General features: G+C 35.5%; 1 protein-coding gene across 1 annotated transcript; it reads left to right on the top strand.

The window, feature by feature from the left end:
- Positions 1–4,674: 4,674 nt before the first annotated feature.
- LOC130719067 (homeobox-leucine zipper protein ANTHOCYANINLESS 2-like) lies at positions 4,675–18,888 on the top strand. Its single transcript, XM_057569713.1, has 10 exons — positions 4,675–4,830; positions 5,384–5,482; positions 15,896–16,071; positions 16,170–16,287; positions 16,359–17,003; positions 17,140–17,241; positions 17,327–17,521; positions 17,619–17,793; positions 17,869–18,236; positions 18,340–18,888. The coding sequence occupies exons 1-10, from the start codon at positions 4,675–4,677 to the stop codon at positions 18,706–18,708; spliced, it is 2,403 nt and encodes an 800-aa protein (XP_057425696.1). The 3' UTR covers positions 18,709–18,888.
- Positions 18,889–20,646: the final 1,758 nt, after the last annotated feature.

Here is a 20,646-nt window from a genome sequence, read left to right as displayed (position 1 = left end):
TGCAGATTATGAAAGTGAAGATTGCAATGAAGTTCATGGTAATGATCTTAACGATGAGGAGTCAGAAGATGTTGAAAGGTTTTATTATGGGTCAAAGGATGATTTGAGGTCTGAGCTGGGCATAGATAACATTATTGACATCCACAGTAGCGTTGAAGATGATACTGAAGAAATGGAGGAACATATTCACATTGGAAGCACAAATGACTTCCTCAACATCAATTGGAACATAATTGAAGTGGATATCAACAAGGTATTTTTCTAATGCTTTCGGTGATTGTGAGGTTGCGTTCAATTTTTACAACTGTTATGCAAGAATCAAAGGCTTCTCAGCACGAAAGCACAACATTTATTAAAATACATATGAAATAATTGCTCAAGAAAATTTGTTTGTTAAAGGAGAGGTTATGCAAAAATGACGATGAGGGTGCTCTCGAGCGTGAATCAAGAGCCATTCTACGTTGTGGGTGCTAAGAAAAATGTAGGTTTCATATTGATTTTGAAACCAAAAGATGGAGAGTGAAGTATATTGATGATGAGCACAACCACTAAATGTTGGAAGATAGATTTGTTGGCATGCTACCACGTCACTGGAAGAAAAAACAAATTGGGGTGGACACTGCTATTGCTTTCCGGTCATCAGCCAATAAAGAAGGTGGTTTTGAATCCTTGAATGATAAGTTTGGAAAGTATGTGGAATCAAAAAATAATTTTCACGACTTTATACAACATTTGACTCGATGTGTAAAGTTCATAAGGTACAAGGATGTACAAGATGATTTAAGTCTGCAAAGGGTGACCGGTGGTTGACCACCAATCATCAACAACTTGAGGGGCTTGCCGTGAAAATTTATAGTCGTAAAATGTTCTATAAATTTCATGAAATGATTAAAAGGGCAGCCAACTTGAAGGTTGTTTGCTGGAGTGAGTCCTTTGGAACCACAATTTACTCAATTTGAGTACGCGCTGAATGTCAGCATGAGTGGCTTGTGTCAGTAAACACTTGCAAGTCTATGTTCATATGTTGTTGTATGAGGATTGAGTCCTTTAGGATTGTTTGCCAACACATTGTTGTTGTAATGTTACTTTTGGACATTCAGAATTTGTCTAAATATTTAATTCTTCCTCAATGGACAAAAAAAGGCAAAAGAGGGTTTGTGGGTTAGTAATACTCCTAAGTCATCACATTGAGATTCACTCATACGAGCTTGATACTTATCAATGGTTAAGAGTATAGTCTTTGAACATGGCAGAATTTTGATGAGGATAACAACACCAACAAAAAGAAGAAAAAGATGAAAATCTCAATCTTTGAGACTTGTAATAATAGGTAGTTTTTAATATTTTCTATCTTAGATCTCATTAGGAAGTTCTAGCTAAGTTCATAAGTTACTTTCTCTCTTAATCTTTTAAAATGTGTTTTAAGTAATGATGGTTGTTTTCTAAAGTAAAAGACTTAAAAACTTTAGGAAAAATGGTATTTGAAAGGTTTAAAGAGGCAAAAGCGTCTAGTAATAGATTATGTGACATCGATTCTTGTAATGCCAACTTGAGTTACTACTGCCCTAGGAATTTAAAACTTTTTTCTTATATAAACAACCTTTCATCCTCAGTTCACAATATCACAACTACATTTTTACTTTAAATCACAACTCTACTTAAAAGTTTCATTATTACTCTACATTTGCAATTAAACTTAACCCTAAGAAATATAATGATGCATGATATTCTCTTACTCAACAACAACTACCATGGTTTAATAGTTTCGGCGTACAACACATAATACTTGATCTATGCCCATAGTCTTTCCCCACGTCTCTCAACAACACGATCTCCATCTTTAATGACCATTACTATAAAAGAAGATATAAATACCAAGAGATACAACGATGGGTGAAAGTCATTCAACACGATCATATAAGAGGAAATCATGACATAAATAAGCACCACACACAAATTCAAAGAACCAACACAAGGAAAATGTTCGGATGACACCTTTGAACATAATTTCATGGGAATGTTCGGATAAAACCCTCGAACATCAAGGCAAATGTTTGGATAACACCCTCTAATATCATTCACAGTAATGTTCGGATAACTACATCGAACATAATTCACAGGAATGTTTGGATATTACCTACGTACACTATCCACAAGAATGTTTGGATAACACCATCGAACAATTTTCAACAAGATATCACTTCATATTCTAGACACGCATATATTTCAACCACCACATAGAAGCATATAATCACTCATATAATCAACGTCACTTTCAAATACATAACAATCACTTATCAACATACCATTTGCAAATAGTGCACTTGTCACAAATACAAAATATCATCTCAACGTTCAACCAGGCAAGAGCAAGTGCAAACGATGCACTTATCATAATCATACATTAATACATACTTTTGTCAGCAATACAAGGGTTGATCACATATCACAAATTCGAATTGTTACATTGTCTTGTCAATTAGACAAGGACAACCACAATGATGCATGCATCACACACTAGGAATACCCTATACTTTCTTTATAAAACCAAACCCCTTTGAAAACATTTCGAATTGCAATTTAGGAAAAACTAGGGATGGAAAAAAATAAATTTGTGTCTGCATGTAAATATCTATCACTAGTAAAAGTACCCACGGATTCGGGTACCCACAGGTTCAGGAAACATATTTTAAATTATTTTTTTACATTGGTGCAGGGCGAGTATTGAAATACTCGTACTAGTATGTACCCATTAAGGTGAAATTAATATTTTTAAAAAATTTATTTTGACATCAACTTGCTCTTTTTCTAGTTTCTCTTTTGTTTCTTCTCTTCACTTTATAATTTTATGTCTATTACTTTTCATTTTTTACTTTATTATTATCAACGCGAAACTAATATTTCTTCTAATTTTTTCTATATACTTATTTTTATAATCTTTTCTAATATACTCTTCAGTTAGATGTGTTTCAATAATGTGGAAATCTTAAAATATACAAGAGCAAGGATATGAAAGCGCAGTATGGAGAACATTCGCTAAGCTAGGACGATGGTAGTGATCATGGGGTATTGATAAGGGTACAACGAACATGGCTTCAAGGAAAGAATTTAGGGTAGGCTTACAAAGGTTCATGAGGCGGTGATGGTAAGAGGCTTGGAGGTGCTAATTCAAAGCAATCATCCACTATCGAATTAGGGTTAAAGATGGGGGGGAGTGGACTGAATGGGGACAAAAGCTGCACAGGCTGTTCAATAGGGTAGTGTTGCTAAAGCATCACCTCTATTTAATTTTGTAGGCTGTTATAGGTTCTGAATGGACTGTTCTGTAGTATTTTTTGATGTAGAAGTGACACCTTTATAGCTTTGCAGCATTTTTATTTCTTTTTTCTTCTAAAAAAAAGATGAAGGCAGAAGCTTGAGTGATTTGGATTGTGCGAGGTTTGGAGGGTTCAACCAAATGAAAGGTTGTGAAAAAATATATTCAATATACTAGATCGGTGGTGGTTCTATTTCTCGAGACCAAGCTTAATGAATTATGAAAGCAGCTTGTGTAATCTTGGGCCAATTTGCTGCATATGCACTTTGCGTTCGTGCCTGCGGTTGGCACTGGTGAGGGCTTGTTAACTCAATGGAAGATTGGTGCATTGGACGTGACTGTTGTTGAAACAGAAGTAAGTATATCTTGGTGTATTCAAAATTAGTTGATTTAGAAGAGGTGGATCTTATTGTTAACATATATGGTCTGCATGAGAGAGATGAGATGAGATGAGGTCTTTGTTTGATTAGTTGTTGGTAAAATTGAGGGCTCACGGTGGGGGTGATTATAGGTGGTGATTTTAACACAATCTTGGAGCATGGTGAGAGGAGTAATAAGGCTGGTCAAGGGGGAATTGACGATCCAATATGTAGACAATTTGTGGATGAAGCATGTTTAGTGGATTTGCCTTTGCAAAGAGCTAAATTCACTTGGTTGTCAGCTAAGAATGGGGGGTTGTAGAGCAGATTAGATCGTTGGTTGGTGTCGAAAGATATTCTCTTAGCTTATAATAATATTACATAGGTGGCTCTGAACATGGGGTATTCTGAGCATCAAGCTATTTCCATTGGCATTGAGGTGAAAGACTTTGGTCCTAATCCTTTTTATTTCTTCAACCACTAGTCCATGGAAGAGGGTTTTCGAGAATTGTGGAGAGGTGGTGGAATTCAGCCACGGTGGAGGGATTGTTTAATGGTAAAACTGAGGGAACTAAGGGGCCCTATACGGAATTGGAGAAAAGGAAAAGGGTTTGGGGAAGGGACAAAATAAGGGTATTGAAGGGTAGTTTAATGGATATTATGGGTCGAGTTGAGCTGGAGGGTGTCTCGGTAGAGTTAAGGAGGAGGGAGAGACTAGTGATTTTAGGAGAGTTATGGTAGGAATACACGAATGAAGAAAGGAATTGGCTAGCTAAATCAAGGGTCTGGCGGTTGAAGGAGAAAGGATTGTAATACGCGATATTTTCATCGGGTGTGTACGATTAGGATCGTCATGCAAAATATTAGTCATATCAGTTATGAGGGCAAAACTTGGAATATCCGAGTGAGATCAACGCTACAGTTTGACAAAATTTTGTCACTTTCTGTACCAGGGTGCCATAGGAATGTGCAGTGTTGAAGAATAGAGGGCTTATAAAAATGGATGTTGTAATGAATTCTCTGTTGGATTGGGCATTTACTGAGGCTGAGATTAAGGATGTTGTGATGAATTGGGATGGTTATAAATCGTCCTTGCCAGGTAGATTCACAATGGCCTTCTTTAAGAATTTCAAGGAGGAAATTATGGTGGATCTGGTCAAATTCTTTAATGATTTTTATCATACCAGAAAGCTAGTAATGAGGCTTAACTCAGCTTTTATTGCATTGATATCGAAGGGTGATCACCAACACTATATCTATTTATAGACCAAATCCTAATTGGGAGCATCTATAAATTGTTCTTAAAGGTGCTTCCCATTAGGCTAAGTATTGTTCTCACGAGGCTGCTGATTGAGAACAAGTATGTGTTTACCAAAGGTAGGGAGATTGTTGAGTGTTGCCTTATTACGAGTGAAATTGTTGATTCACTTAAGAGAAGAGAGGGAGCTGGTGTTCGATGAAGCTGGGTCTGGCTAAGGCCTACGATGAGGTGGAATAAGGTTTTCTGTTTGATATCATGAGGGAGATGGAGTTTGGGGAAAGTGGATAAATTGGGTGCAGAATTGTGTGACCACAATAACCTTGGCGGTATTGGTAAACGGGGCCCAACAAAATTTACCAAATTCAGAAAGGCTTGAGACAATGGGATCCTTTGTCTCTTTTTTTGTTCAATCTTTGTGCATATGGTATGTCTATAATGTTGAATCAGTTGTTAGAAGTGGAAAATCCTTGGGGGGTGAGCATGGGGGATGGTTTGTACATAAATCCTTTACAGTTTTCAGATGAAGGCTTTTTTGTTTCTCTTGAGGTTACACTTGAATTTTCAAAAGTCAGAGGTAATTAGGGTTAATGTAGATGTTGGACTAGTCTAGAGGGCTGCAGAGTTGCTATCATTTGGTATTGGAACTCTTCCGATCATGTATATGGGTTGTCCTTTAGGGTCCAAACCGAGAAGGAGAGATTTTTCGAAACCAGTGGTGTGGAAGTTGCAAAGAAATATGGGTTTATGGAGCTCGGGGTTCTTTTTGTTAAGTGACAGGTTATTGCTCTTGAAATCAATTATGAATTCGGTTCCATTATATTACATGGTTGTTCTTTGGGCTCCGATTGGTGTGGCAAACGTGATGTAGAGCTTTGTGTGGGGGGCTTATGAGGGGAACATGAAAATTGCTTGGGTGGCCCAGAAAGATATTTGTAAAAGTAAACGATTTGGAGGGCTTAGGGTTGGTTTTCTTAAGCGAAAAAATAAAAGGGTTGCTTCTCAAATGGATATGGAGATTCAGAAGGGAACCGAGGATGCAAGACCCCGAATTAAATAAATAGTTTAATTCTAGCACCGAATTTATTTAATTTCTGAAATTTTAGCACCGCACTCTATTTTATCGAATATATGTGTTTGAATTCTTATCTGCGTCCTAAAGGCGGGAAATATTTTGTGAGATATGTGTTATGTGATATTTTTAATTGGATGAATTTATTTTATCGTTTGTATAAATTTCTCGATGATGGAAGTCGTGATCGACGCGCTGTTTTATTCGTTATTTGAGAGTATGCGAAATACCCGTGTGTGGTTTTCCAACCCAGATTTTTATTTGTGACCTTGTGATGATTATGTGTGTGATTAGTTTTCATGTGGATGATTAAAATGTGGAGGGAAATTCAAATACTAGTTATGCAAATTAATTTATGAAAGTGACATAAAGACTTTTTTTGACTAGCTAAAAGACAAATTAGCAAGAAAACAAAAACTATTACCTTAATATGAGGAGCATGCGCACCTCCTCATCCTTTTACTGGGTGAGTAATCTATTTTGATAAGGCTTAAACAAGCTATTACCTTGAGTTAATCCTTTCTTTATGCTTAATATAGTTGAGTCAACAAGTCACCTAATAGGACAAGTGAATATGTCATGAAAATGACTTTTACCCTAGGTGAAAAGAATTTTACTCTCATTTACTCACTCCATACTTCACGCCACCCTCTCATAGCCTAGGAGGTTTTCTTTATCTTTTCCATTCAATAGGAAATAGAGAGAGACATAGAAAGTTTGAAAGAGTAGTTGAGAGCTTTTGGAGAGAAAACACATTCTCTTCATTTTTTTCTTCTTGGAGCCGCAACCACCGCCCTGATTTCTTACCTTAAGATCAAACCGTTTCCACTTGAGTGCTTTATCAAAGAGGTAACCCTCATCACCCTCTTTCTAGTGATATGCATATCTAAGCATAAAGTTGATTCTCTTGATGTTTGGTGTTTGAAGATCAAAGCTTTTTCATCTTCTCGTTTCTTTAAAGTTGTGAGCATGTTATGAGCTTCTTGGAGGTATGAAAATAAGTTTGAAAAGTTGAGGTTTTAGAGTTAGGAATTCCTCAAGTTTAGCTTTTGAACTAACTTCTCTTGGATAAGTTGTTTGCCATCTCATGATCTATAGCTTGCGCTATTTTATTTTCTTGAAAGTTGTTTTCTTAAGGTAAAAGTACTTTTGAACTTTGGCTTTTGAAGTAAGTTCCTCTATGAAAGTGGTAAAGTATGAAAATGGCTTTCTTTTGATGTATGGTGTATGTTGAGAAGTTGATCATAGTAAGAGTGACTTTCTCCTAAAAGTGATTCTGGACCAAATGACTAGTTTTTCATTATGTTATAACCTATTTCTTGCTTGTGCACTAATTGGTTTGAGGGAAAAATATCATCTTTCTTTTTAAAAGTGTATGGCCAAGAGATATTTGTGAGTTTTAGGGTTGAAACCTTATTATCATAAGCTAGTTGGAATGCTTAATGATAAAGGTGTGGTTTTTATGGTTTTTGACTAAATTTGAATGAGAAAAATCTTACCTTTGTGTGTGTGATGTTTCGGCCATGACTAGATAATGCGGTTAGGGTTTTCCAAAATTGGTTTTAAGAGTTGATTAAATATTCATAGGTGATAAAAGCAGTTTGAAAGTGTTTTGGGTAAAAAGAGAAATTTTGTTGTGTAAACATGTGTGTCAGCGGGGCCATGCTTTGGGTTATAGGCCAAGTTTTTGTTGTTGGAACTTGCTAAATGTTGATGCATGAGTTATTTGAGTTTTACTAATGTTTTGATGCTTGAAATTAAATTTTGGGACTAAAACTATGTGTTCTAGAAGTTTTTGGCCAAATGTGTAAATCTTGGAAAATTTGAGGACTAAAGTTAGTTTCTAGAAGTTTAAGAACTTTTTTTTTTATAATTATGAGGTTGTCAGAAGACTTTCTTACAATTTATTGTTTCTCTAAGGACTTTTTTTTGAAGATTTTACTTTCTTTGAGGATTTTTTGTGAAACTTGGAACTTGTTTACAAATCGGACTTTGTCCTTTTATGTGATGCATATGAATATAGCTTAGTGAACTAGAAGCACTAGCTAAGTTAGACTTGAACCTTATATCGTAGAGACTAAGTTTAGAATGTTTGTGTGCTTGTTAAGGTTTGGCCCACACCTTGGCTTTGGAAGTGGAAGTTTGGAAGGAAGGCGTTCAAGGAAGTTTGGAAGGAAGGCGTTCGAATTTCTGGACTTTAGCGTGCAACCAAAAGAGAATTTTAAATATCTCAGGATTGCTTCGAGTGGCCCCTCGTCAAGCCTCTTCGTGAACTTGTACAATCGATGCCACAAAGATAGTCAACACTATTATCGAAGAAATAAGGAAACAGGCGACGATGTTTGTAAGCTTGTAGGAATCTTGAATGATTGTGATTATGTTATTGTAAGACCTATCAATATTACAGTCAAAACTCACGAAATCAAACATACAACGTCATAAAAACAAAAAAAGAGTCTTTTCCCTCTCTAATTTGGTATTCTTTTTTGAAAGAAAATATATATGATAAATATATGAAATGTTGAGAAACAACCCCTCTCAACATAGGTAAAGTAACGACTGTAACACCCTCTAAACCCCACGTAATTATTAAGCCATAAATCAGAGTAAAATGCATAACACAGAGGGTGTCACACTTATTCTCCAGAAACATAAATCAAAACACCTGTCATGCTCATAATAAATATATAAATTTTCCAACTTTAATGTCGCAACATCATATGCATAGCACAGCGGATTTATTTCAACTCCAAAATTTAACATAAAGAGAGTTCATAGGTAACTCTTAACATCAAGGTACAAAACTAAACGTTTCCCGGTGTTACATAACAGAGCATGACTCCCTTAACTAAACCGTAAATGAAAGACTAGCTCCTCCAACTAACCCTCGCGAGAAGCTCGACTATCTTCGGTACCTGAGCGATGTCGCATAGAACATCATTCCAACAGAAGGGTGAGAACTCATATCATATGAATAAGCATAATAATAAATAATGTAAAAGCTTATCTATGCTCCACATAAATTACTCACATTCACTAACAAATAATAAATTATGTAATTTTAACATAATTAATCAAGTTCACAGTTATGGCAAATACTCCATAAATTATAGCTCAATTAGAACATATATAATAGTCTCTAATTACCACCACATCAAATCTCTCCAAAAATATCACCATAACACATATGACTCAAGTGAGACCCGTGCAAATACCTTTGGTACCAAAGTTGTTATCCTTAGCGGTATCACCGCGTCCACTCCAGACAGATAACCACCAATAAAGCCCTCGCTCTAGGCTTCAAAACCACTCCAGTTTTGGGACAAGTCACTAGCCTCCACGAGAACTAGCAAACATTGCCTCTTGACAACTATGCAGTGTATTGTGCAAAACTCAACTAACATATGCATATTCAGACCATCTCCAAGTCCTAATTATTTTAGCATATTCATCACCAGTTGCACAAAACACATATTACATGTTATCAATTATACAACTTGCAATCACAACAACTTAGCATCTCAAACATAACATCAATTCAGAAACAACATCATATAATGATTATTAAAAATAGATGTAAATTAAATATAATTCATATATAACAGGTTCTGCAACTATTTCCTAAAGACTGGATTTCTCTCTAAATTTTCCCAAAAACTCGCGACATGCTCATGCTCGCCATCTCGCGACATCTCACTGCACAACTCGCCATGTCGCGACATCTCACGACATCTCCCTACGCAACTTGCCATGTCGTTGAATAACTCGCCATGTCGCGACATCTCACGACATCTCCCTACGCAACTCGCCATGTCGCGACATCTTGCGACATCTTCCTGCGCAACTCGCCATGTGCGCGCACCACACATCTAATGACCTATTAAACAGATGTAAATTATCAAATATACTCAGAAAAATCTAATATTTTTATCATGGTTCCGTATACACGTTTTGTAAACCTCTATAAATTTTCAAGTCACAATTCGAAGTAAAAAAATCAGGAAAAATCGTACACTAACCGCAGTTCGCAAGAAACTGGACAGCTTAACCTATACTCACTAAAATACACATAACTCGAGCTACAGACGTCGGAATGACGTGAAACCAGTGGCAAAAGTTTCGTAACAGAAAAACCTACAACTATTATGAAGACTACTTCTTCAAATTCGGTCATTAACATAGCACGAAAAAGGGTACTAGAGAACGTAAATTTCTGCGCATCATGCAAGCCTATCATCTACCCCCAAAATCATCTAAAAACCAAACCCTAACTATTTCAATTTGGGAATTTTTGCAACCTAGGGTTCCTAAATCATGCTTTCTATCATTATCCACTATCATACCAATCCATAAAACATGAATTCAAACCCTTACCTCTTGTAGATCAGTTCTAAGTTTTCTCCTCTTTTCTCCTCTCCTTCTCTGCTTTCACGTGTTTCTTGTTCTGCTTCTCTTCTAATCCTTATTTTTTTCTTTTCTTTCTTTCTATTTCACTCCTAACCCTTAAATAGCCATACAATGGGCCCCACTCTCAATTACTCACACTAAACCCTAAAACCTTATTTATCTATATCACATAATCACTTAATTATCTAACAAAATCACTTAATTACCATATACCATAATACTAATTAAAATAAAATAATAAATAACCTAATAACAGAAAATGGGGTGTTACAACTCTCCCCCACTTAAGAATTTTCGCCCTCGAAAATTGCCTTAAACGAACAACTCGGGATAGGAATTCCAAAACAGTATCGATTGTGTCATAAACACATATCGAATACAAAAAGAATTAGACATGCTAATAACCCTAGACTACTGACCAATCATGCTCTGATACCACTAATGTAACACCCTCTAAACCCCACGTAATTATTAAGCCATAAATCAGAGTAAAATGCATAACACAGATGGTGTCACACTTATTCTCCAGAAACATAAATCAAAACACCTGTCATGCTCATAATAAATATATAAATTTTCCAACTTTAATGTCGCAACATCATATGCATAGCACAACGGATTTATTTCAACTCCAAAATTTAACATAAAGAGAGTTCATAGGTAACTCTTAACATCAAGGTACAAAACTAAACATTTCCCGGTGTTACATAACAGAGCATGACTCCCCTAACTAAACCGTAAATGAAAGACTAGCTCCTCCAACTAACCCTCGCGAGAAGCTCGACTATCTTCGGTACCTGAGCGATGTCGCATAGAACATCATTCCAACAGAAGGGTGAGAACTCATATCATATGAATAAGCATAATAATAAATAATGTAAAAGCTTATCTATGCTCCACATAAATTACTCACATTCACTAACAAATAATAAATTATGTAATTTTAACATAATTAATCAAGTTCACAGTTATGGCAAATACTCCATAAATTATAGCTCAATTAGAACATATATAATAGTCTCTAATTACCACCACATCAAATCTCTCCAAAAATATCACCATAACACATATGACTCAAGTGAGGCCCGTGCAAATGCCTTTGGTACCAAAGTTGTTATCCTTAGCGGTATCACCGCGTCCACTCCAGACAGATAACCACCAATAAAGCCCTCGCTCTAGGCTTCAAAACCACTCCAGTTTTGGGACAAGTCACTAGCCTCCACGAGAACTAGCAAACATTGCCTCTTGACAACTATGCAGTGTATTGTGCAAAACTCAACTAACATATGCATATTCAGACCATCTCCAAGTCCTAATTATTTTAGCATATTCATCACCAGTTGCACAAAACACATATTACATGTTATCAATTATACAACTTGCAATCACAACAACTTAGCATCTCAAACATAACATCAATTCAGAAACAACATCATATAATGATTATTAAAAATAGATGTAAATTAAATATAATTCATATATAACAGGTTCTGCAACTATTTCCTAAAGACTGGATTTCTCTCTAAATTTTCCCAAAAACTCGCGACATGCTCATGCTCGCCATCTCGCGACATCTCACTGCACAACTCGCCATGTCGCGACATCTCACGACATCTCCCTACGCAACTCGCCATGTCGCTGAATAACTCGCCATGTCGCGACATCTCACGACATCTCCCTACGCAACTCGCCATGTCGCTACATCTTGCGACATCTTCCTGCGCAACTCGCCATGTGCGCGCACCACACATCTAATGAACTATTAAACAGATGTAAATTATCAAATGTACTCAGAAAAATCTAATATTTTTATCATGGTTCCGTATACACGTTTTGTAAACCTCTATAAATTTTCAAGTCACAATTCGAAGTACAAAAATCAGGAAAAATCGTACACTAACTGCAGTTCGCAAGAAACTGGACAGCTTAACCTATATTCACTAAAATACACATAACTCGAGCTACAGACGTCGGAATGACGTGAAACCAGTGGAAAAAGTTTCGTAACAGAAAAACCTACAACTTTTATGAAGACTACTTCTTCAAATTCGGCCATTAACATAGCACGAAAAAGGGTACAAGAGAACGTAAATTTCTGCGCATCATGCAAGCCTATCATCTACCCCCAAAATCATCTAAAAACCAAACCCTAACTATTTCAATTTGGGAATTTTTGCAACCTAGGGTTCCTAAATCATGCTTTCTATCATTATCCACTATCATACCAATCCATAAAACATGAATTCAAACCCTTATCTCTTGTAGATCAGTTCTAAGTTTTCTCCTCTTTTCTCCTCTCCTTCTCTGCTTTCACGTGTTTCTTGTTCTGCTTCTCTTCTAATCCTTATTTTTTTCTTTTCTTTCTTTCTATTTCACTCCTAACCCTTAAATAGCCATACAATGGGCCCCACTCTCAATTACTCACACTAAACCCTAAAACCTTATTTATCTATATCACATAATCACTTAATTATCTAACAAAATCACTTAATTACCATATACCATAATACTAATTAAAATAAAATAATAAATAACCTAATAACAGAAAATTGGGTGTTACAACGACAAGTGATTGTGTTTTGAATATTTCAAAACGTAGCCAATTTCTCAGGCATTGATCCAAAATTCACCATTTGAAGTATATCTGCATATAAAATGAGTTATGAACACTATTTCACTTGTAGATTAATCATACACTTACTTACAAACATCTTTACGCTCACACAAGCTTAAGTGTAAATCCGGAAATTAAATAATAATAATAAAATCTCCAAAATTATAAGTCTTACACCTGGGCTCGATCCGTGGACTTCAGGCTTAAGGAGTCAAGCTATCTACCAGTTGTGCTACACCTTGTTATATTATATATATATATATATATATACTTTATTTTTTTAATTCTAAATTTAATACTTTAATACTTAATCCTTACGGCGTCATGACTCATGCGAGAAGTGCTATCTTTGTGGGAAAGCGGCTCGGCTTATCTTATGATTGTTCAGATGCTACCACCCATAGTGCGATTGCGGCTCAAATCCTGGCTCGAAGGCCTCCCTAGCTTGTTGTTTCTTCTGGCTTCGTGTTGGGGTTGTGCGGGCTTTTTGTGGACTTATTCAGTTTTTGGTGGGTTTTTTGGCGGGCTTTGTGGTCTGTTTGGGTTTGTTTTAGGCTTCGGGGGCCGTTTTTGGTTCTTCCTAGGCAGGTTTTTTCCTTTCTAGGTGTGGATTTTTAACAATGATCTTTTTGACCCCTTTCAGAAGGGTGTATATCTATGTTCCATCTCCTCTCTTTTATATCAATATAATTTAACTTTCGAAATTTTTTTTATTAATTTTACTTTCAGTATAATTTGTTGTTTCTTTGATGGGTGTCTTGGTGAGGTTTTTAATGAGGCTTTGTTTAAAAGGTATACTAAAGAATGTTGTACTCTTTTTCCTACACTACATTTTTTCCCACGGGGTTTTTCATAGTAAGGAAAACGAGACACATTCTAAAGGGTTGGGCATCCAAGGAGGAGTTTTATGATTGTCTATGTTGACCGGGTTTGTTTCGGGTTTTTCCCTACACCATGAGAGGGTTGTTCTCATGTAGTTTTCTCATTCAATAATACTTTTGCTTCAGAAAAAAAATAAAAAAGAAATAAATTTGTTATTTTAAAAATTTCATCAACTTACGACTAGTAATTAAAATAAAAAAATATTAATATTACAATCAATATATAAGAAATTGAAATGTTTTACATTGAGTTATAAATATTATTAACTACAAATTAATATTGTTATTAATGTAAAGGTCAAGTCAACTTTATTATTTTCTATTATTTCAAAATTTTCCACAAGATTTGATAATTAATTAAAATTTCAATATTATTAAAACTTAATTTATATATGAGAATTTTTTTAGATGAATGATATAAAATTTATTAATAAATAATTAATATTGTTATTAATGTTAGTAAATTTTACTTTTACTTATTATTATCATTATTATTTTTATTTTTTCACAATTTTTGATTAATAATTATAATTAAAATAATTTTGATTTTAATTTTTTAAGTATGAAAAACCGAAAATATTATAATTAGTAATTAATATAATGAATAATATAAAGGTTGTTAATAAATATTTAATGTTGTTATCTATAGGTCAAATGGGATTTATTTACTTTTAAATATATTGATTGATTGATTGATTGATAATGATATTGATGTCTATTATATATAATAAATAATATTACTTAATGATATTTAATTATTTTTAATAAATTTGTTTTGGAGATAATTAATATACCTATTACTATAAAGTGTCATTAATAATTAATTAATAGTCTTATACTTATTAGAACCTTTAGAAATAATATTTAATACAATTAATAGTATGAAATATCTTCGATAGCTAATTAGTTTCATTGTAAATAAAATACTCAAGTTAAATATAAAATATAATATAATACCATATAATATAATATAATTTAATATAATATAATATAATATAATTTAATATAATATAATATAATATAATATTTGACTCAATTATGTTTAAAAGTCAAGCAAAGAGAATCTATAAATTAAAGAGTGCCTTGACAATAATATATAATCTGATAGTCACAGTGCATCCACCAAACTGATAGCTAACTACTTATTCTTTGTATACTTCACACCTTGAATATTTCATTAGCTTGAGTCCAATAACGTAAGTCATTCCTGCAATTTTAATTTGTTATTATTGTTGAATCTAAAATTCAATTTTCTCTCTATAAACATTTGAATATTTGATAACATATAATGTATATTTTCTATCTTCTTCTCTTCCATTGATACCAAAACAAAAGAAATGTTTTATAAATTTATTTTTACGAATAATCTGCCCATACCTGAGTGGGTTGGTTTCCATGTCAAGGTCTCAGTTTTACCTTTACTATTTTCTTTCTAACTTCTCTTAGTGAGGGAGGGAGGCATGAAAAATAGATAGAGAGAGGGTATTGAGTGGTGGTGAGTCAAGTTGGCATTTATGTGACATCCTTATTATCCGACAATACTTGCATGAAAAATAGGTATGAACTTTGGATCAGAAAAACCGAGTTTTTTTTCCTCCATAATTTGAGATAGCTAAAAGGCATGCATGGAGCTTGACATTATAGCAATTTGTCTTTATACATTTAATATTTGATTTCAAATTGAATCACATAATCCAAATTTAAAACCCAAAAGTGCCTTGAATAATACATAAGTTCACATTTCAGAAAAGAATCAAGAACAAATGAGTCTGACACAAAAACTTTGAGAGGCAAGAAGAGGAAATGGTACATTGATATTTTAACATTTATCCATTGTCTGGTACATATTCTCTTTGGTTTCTATGCCCTTCTTAATGTATTATTTTTTATTTCTTACTTATTTGTGGTATGAGAAATTGGTTTTTGCATCTAATTGTTCATTCTTTCGCTAATTTTACTGTCATTGATGGGACTATTTTTCACTACAGCAAAGGAAAATGGAGGGGCTTGGAAAAACAAGGGATGATGAGTATCAAAACAAACATGGAAGTGGTACTTTTGAAGGTCCATCTGGTGATGATCAAGATGCAGGTGATGACCAACAACAAAATAAGAAGAAGAAATACCACAGACATACTCGTCAACAAATTAAGGAGCTTGAAGCGTATGTCTTTTTTTTAACTCTACAAATCTTCTTTACATTTTCATTGACATGTTTAGTGGGATGATTTTCATTTCGGTCTATACTCTTTTATCTTTTAGTTTGTTCAATGAGACTCCTCATCCCGATGAAGAGCAAAGATTAGATATTAGTAAGAAGCTAGGCTTGGAGACAGATAATGTCAAGTTTTGGTTTCAGAACAAGAGAACCCAAATGAAGGTAATTTGAAATAAATTATTATTCACGCACTTGTTTTTTATGTATTAAATTAATTTCTTTTCATGAATTAGGAGCAATTGGAACGCCATGAGAACAAGCATCTAAGGCAAGAAAATGAGAAGCTTCGAGTAGAGAACTATGTTATGCATAAAGCTATGGAAAATGCAACATGCAACAAATGTGATGGTACAATCATTTCTACGGGGAACCAACTGATACTTGAGAATTCTAAACTAAAGGATCAATTGAATCAAATGCATGCCTTAATATCGACTATTCTCATGAAAGCTCTACCAACCCCAAACTCTGGTGTCATTGGAAGATACGAGGTTGGTGGGTCAAGCAATTTTAGCACGCCCTTGTTGCCAATGGGACATGATCTAAGAAATGAAGTTATGGGCACTCCACTCAATACGCTTTCTGGAATCACACCACCAATGGAATTGGTGAGTAGTGAAGCTGAGCTTAAGAGATCTATGTTGTGGAGTCTTGCATTAGCTGCTATGGATGAATTAATTAAGATGGCTGAGCCAGATAGCCCTCTTTGGATCAAGAGTTCAGATGGAGGGAAAGATGTATTAAACCAGGATGAGTATGCAAGGATTTTTTCTCCTTATATTGGTCCAAATCCGATTGGTTATGTAACTGAAGCTTCGAGAGAAACCGGGCTAGTACTTTTCAACAGTTTGTCCCTTGTGGAGACATTGATGGACGCAGTATGATACCTAACTTCTTATATACTCTTGCATGAATAATTTGATGTGGTAACCTATATATGATGTTCATAATTTAGCATTTAATTAATATTGGTGAGATTTTTAGAAATAATAAATATTTATTATTTCTATATAGGATCGTTGGCCAGGAATGTTTCCATCTATGGTTGGTAAAGCTGTAACCGTGGAAGTGATATCAAGTGGCATGAATGGATATATAAGCGGAGCTTTGATAATGGTATGTCTACATGTTTTTTTGTTTTGTATTTTTTCTATAATTAGTAGTAAATATTTATATTAATGACTAATTATTGGGTTTTCAGATGCAATGTGAGGTTCAATTACCTTCCCCACTTGTCCCAGTTAGGGAATGGAATATCTTGAGATTTTGCCAGCAATATGCAAAAGGTGTATGGGTTGTTGTTGATGTATCTATTGATAATGAAAGTTCATCAATGAGTTACAAGAGGCTTCCTTCCGGATGTATTGTTCATGGCATATCAAATAGTTTGTCCAAGGCAAGAGTTGAATGATGATTTAAATTACTTGTTTGTTTTAAGTTGCGTTTGATTTTTCAATCAATTAGTTTCATCACTGCAACATTATTGCATGCAGATCACATGGGTTGATCATTCCCAATATGATGAGAGTGTTGTCCACCAACTGTATCGCCCTTTAGTTAATTCGGGCATTGGGTTTGGTGCTCAAAGATGGGTCGCAACTCTCCAAAGGCAGTGTGAATTCATTGCAATGCTCATGTCCTGTTGTGTTCCATCTGCAGACACCCCGGGTATATATACATATCACATTGTCACTATCAAGATAATATTTATTTATCACTAACACATACCTTCCCTACATGCAGACATAAGCCAAGGTGGTAGGAGAAACATGTTGAGGCTTGCACAACGTATGGCCAATTATTTTTTGTCTGGAATCTGTGCTTCATCTTCTTGCAAGTGGGATATCCTTCACATGGGTAACAATGGCACAAGGTTTATGTCTCGGAAACATGTTAACAACCTTGGTGAAGATCCTGACAATGTCATCAGCGTCACAACTTCTGTTTTGTTGCCAGTGTCGCGGAAAATTTTGTTTGATTTCCTGCGCAAGAGTCGATACAGAGGTCAATGGAACATGTTTTCGAATGATATACCAGAGCAAGAGATTCTTCATTTGAGCAAAGGACAGAAAGAAGGAAATTGTGTTTCAGTCCTCGGGGATTATAATAATGTAAGTTTATTAGTTGGAATGTTGATTTAATTTCAACTATGCATATGTGGATAAAAATATCAACACATTAACTGCACTTATATAAAACTATTAATTTTTATAGGTTGGTAATGAAAATATTATGAGCAACTTGCTTTGGGTGCAAGACTCCTGTGATGACACCTCTGGGTCTATGATAGTGTATTCCCCCATTAATGTTCAATCTTTCAACATGGTGGTGAATGGTGAAGATTCTGTAGATGTTCCTCTCTTGCCTTCAGGCTTTGTTATTCTTCCAGATGGCGCTAGGACTTTACCTGATGGTAGCAGCAGTAGTAGAGGTGGTCGTAACAGCGATGGTGGCAAATGCCTGCTTACATTAGGCTTTCAAATGAATCTGGATAACAACTTCGCAATGGAGTCAGTTGATACTATGAATGGGCTTATCTCATGCACTATTGAGAAGATAAAGGAAGCACTTCTAGTTGCATGAATGAACCATTTCTTTTCTTTGATTTAAGTCATTTTCAACCTAATATCTTTTTCATTTATGTTTAAATAAAGACATGAAAAATGTCATATTTTGATGTATTGGAGAGTTTAGATTCTAGTGGATGAGGCCAAAAATGTGGCTTGCATTTGCAAGGCAAGATTTCAATCGATTAAGAGATGATCTGGGAAATTATAAAAATTTGTTTTGTTTAGCTTTATGAGTGGTTCGAGTATTCACATATTATGAGCGAGTTAGTTTTATTTCGAAAAAACATTGTATGTTATTCATCTATGCCTAGTTATTTCTATCTTCCAGAATACACTTTCAATTTTTAATTCTTATACATTTTATTACCTTATAATTGCTTTTACATCTTCATGTATTTTTAGGAGGCAAGGCTTTTGCATAGCACACTCTAGAAATTACAAATACAGAAGACAACTTCTCTCTCTCTCTCCACATCAAGAACCACTTTTTTATTCCAGCAACTCAACAAAATCCGGAGACTCTTTAGCAACCTCCCGACAAGCCCTACAACAAGACTCTGGAAACAAGAAGGCATCAAGGATTCTTGTGTCGGAATAACCAAATCTTGATACCCATGAAACTATCCAATCCTTGTCCAATGAAAATAACTCCTCGCTACAAACGACCCTCTTCCCCAATAGAGCATCCCTCAACAAAGCATCCCGCCTATAATCGTCTCCCGATTTGGCGTTTCCATTGAACAAAAACATTTGAAAGCCTTCGAAATAGAGCAAATAGGCCACGAATATGGTAGTACCCGATCGCCTCCTCGATCCCATCAATGAAGAGAGCAAATATGTCCTGTCGGATTTCGTTCTTGCTCTAATACGAACTTCTCACCACCACCTTTGTGCCCCCTTTGACTGCCTCAGCATCCGCAACCTCCGAAGCGAAAATCAGACCTCCAAAGACGCCATCCACCTCTTCTTCTTCTTCTGCGTCGTCGCCTTCTACTGTTGGACCTTGTCCATATCCTTCACTAGTCGCCGCAATGTCGTCTTGGGTTAGGGAAACCCTAGCAGAGCATTGACTCTTCATAAAGTCATTTTGAACACAAAAACATTAACAAAGGGGTTTTGAAAAATAATTTCAAATAACTAATAATCGTTTGCGAAAAAAAATTTAAAGACATTATTCAACCTCCCTTCTTGTGTCCTTATGTTAATCTTCACCAAGTATTCTCAACAGCTTATTGATATCACCACAAGTGCATAATAATACTAATGTGGTAAAAATATCAGTCCCACGAGGACTTCCTAACTACTAGCATTTTTCACTTTATTGATTATTTTAGTGAGTTAAATGGTTGATTGATTGGTTGCTTGAAAACTTAAATTGCAAAGTGAAGTCAAAAGTGTACTTAACCAACTTTAGGAGTGAGAGAGAGAGTGAGTGAGCGAGAATGAGTGAGTGTTTTTCCTTTTCAAGCATGGTGGTGCCGGCAGAGCCCCCGGAGGGCGGGGGCGGAAGGGGGTCACAGAGGCCTTCATTTAGGGACATAGTCATGGGGCGGCCATCGGCCCCTGATGCGGTGCGCGAGCAAGTGGATCTCATAGGGCACAAGCTTGCTCGGGTGGAGTTCGAAGGGGGCAACAAACGCCTCCCACGTGTGTTCGTGGCGGATTCGGTGATAGAGAACTTAAGCTCTCCATAGAAGGAGGCGTTGGTGGTCAAGGTCTTGGGAAAAAACTTGGGGTATGCTCTCATGAGGAAGAAACTACAAGTATTGTGGAAACCAAAGGAAGGCTTTGAGATCTTTGACGTGGACCATGGGGTTTTAATGGTGAAGTTTGATCTCTCGGCGGACAAAGATAACGTCCTCACAGGGGGGCCGTGGATGATTTTCGACCGCTGCGTCGGAGTTTCGTTATGGAGTCCGGATTTCATTTCCCGGCCTGAACCCGACGTATT

This window comes from Lotus japonicus, chromosome 5 (assembly GCF_012489685.1).
Source record: "Lotus japonicus ecotype B-129 chromosome 5, LjGifu_v1.2".
NCBI classification, from domain to species: Eukaryota; Viridiplantae; Streptophyta; class Magnoliopsida; order Fabales; family Fabaceae; genus Lotus; species Lotus japonicus.
Note: the sequence above shows the minus strand (reverse complement) of the source record. Positions and strands in the feature narration are given on the sequence as shown.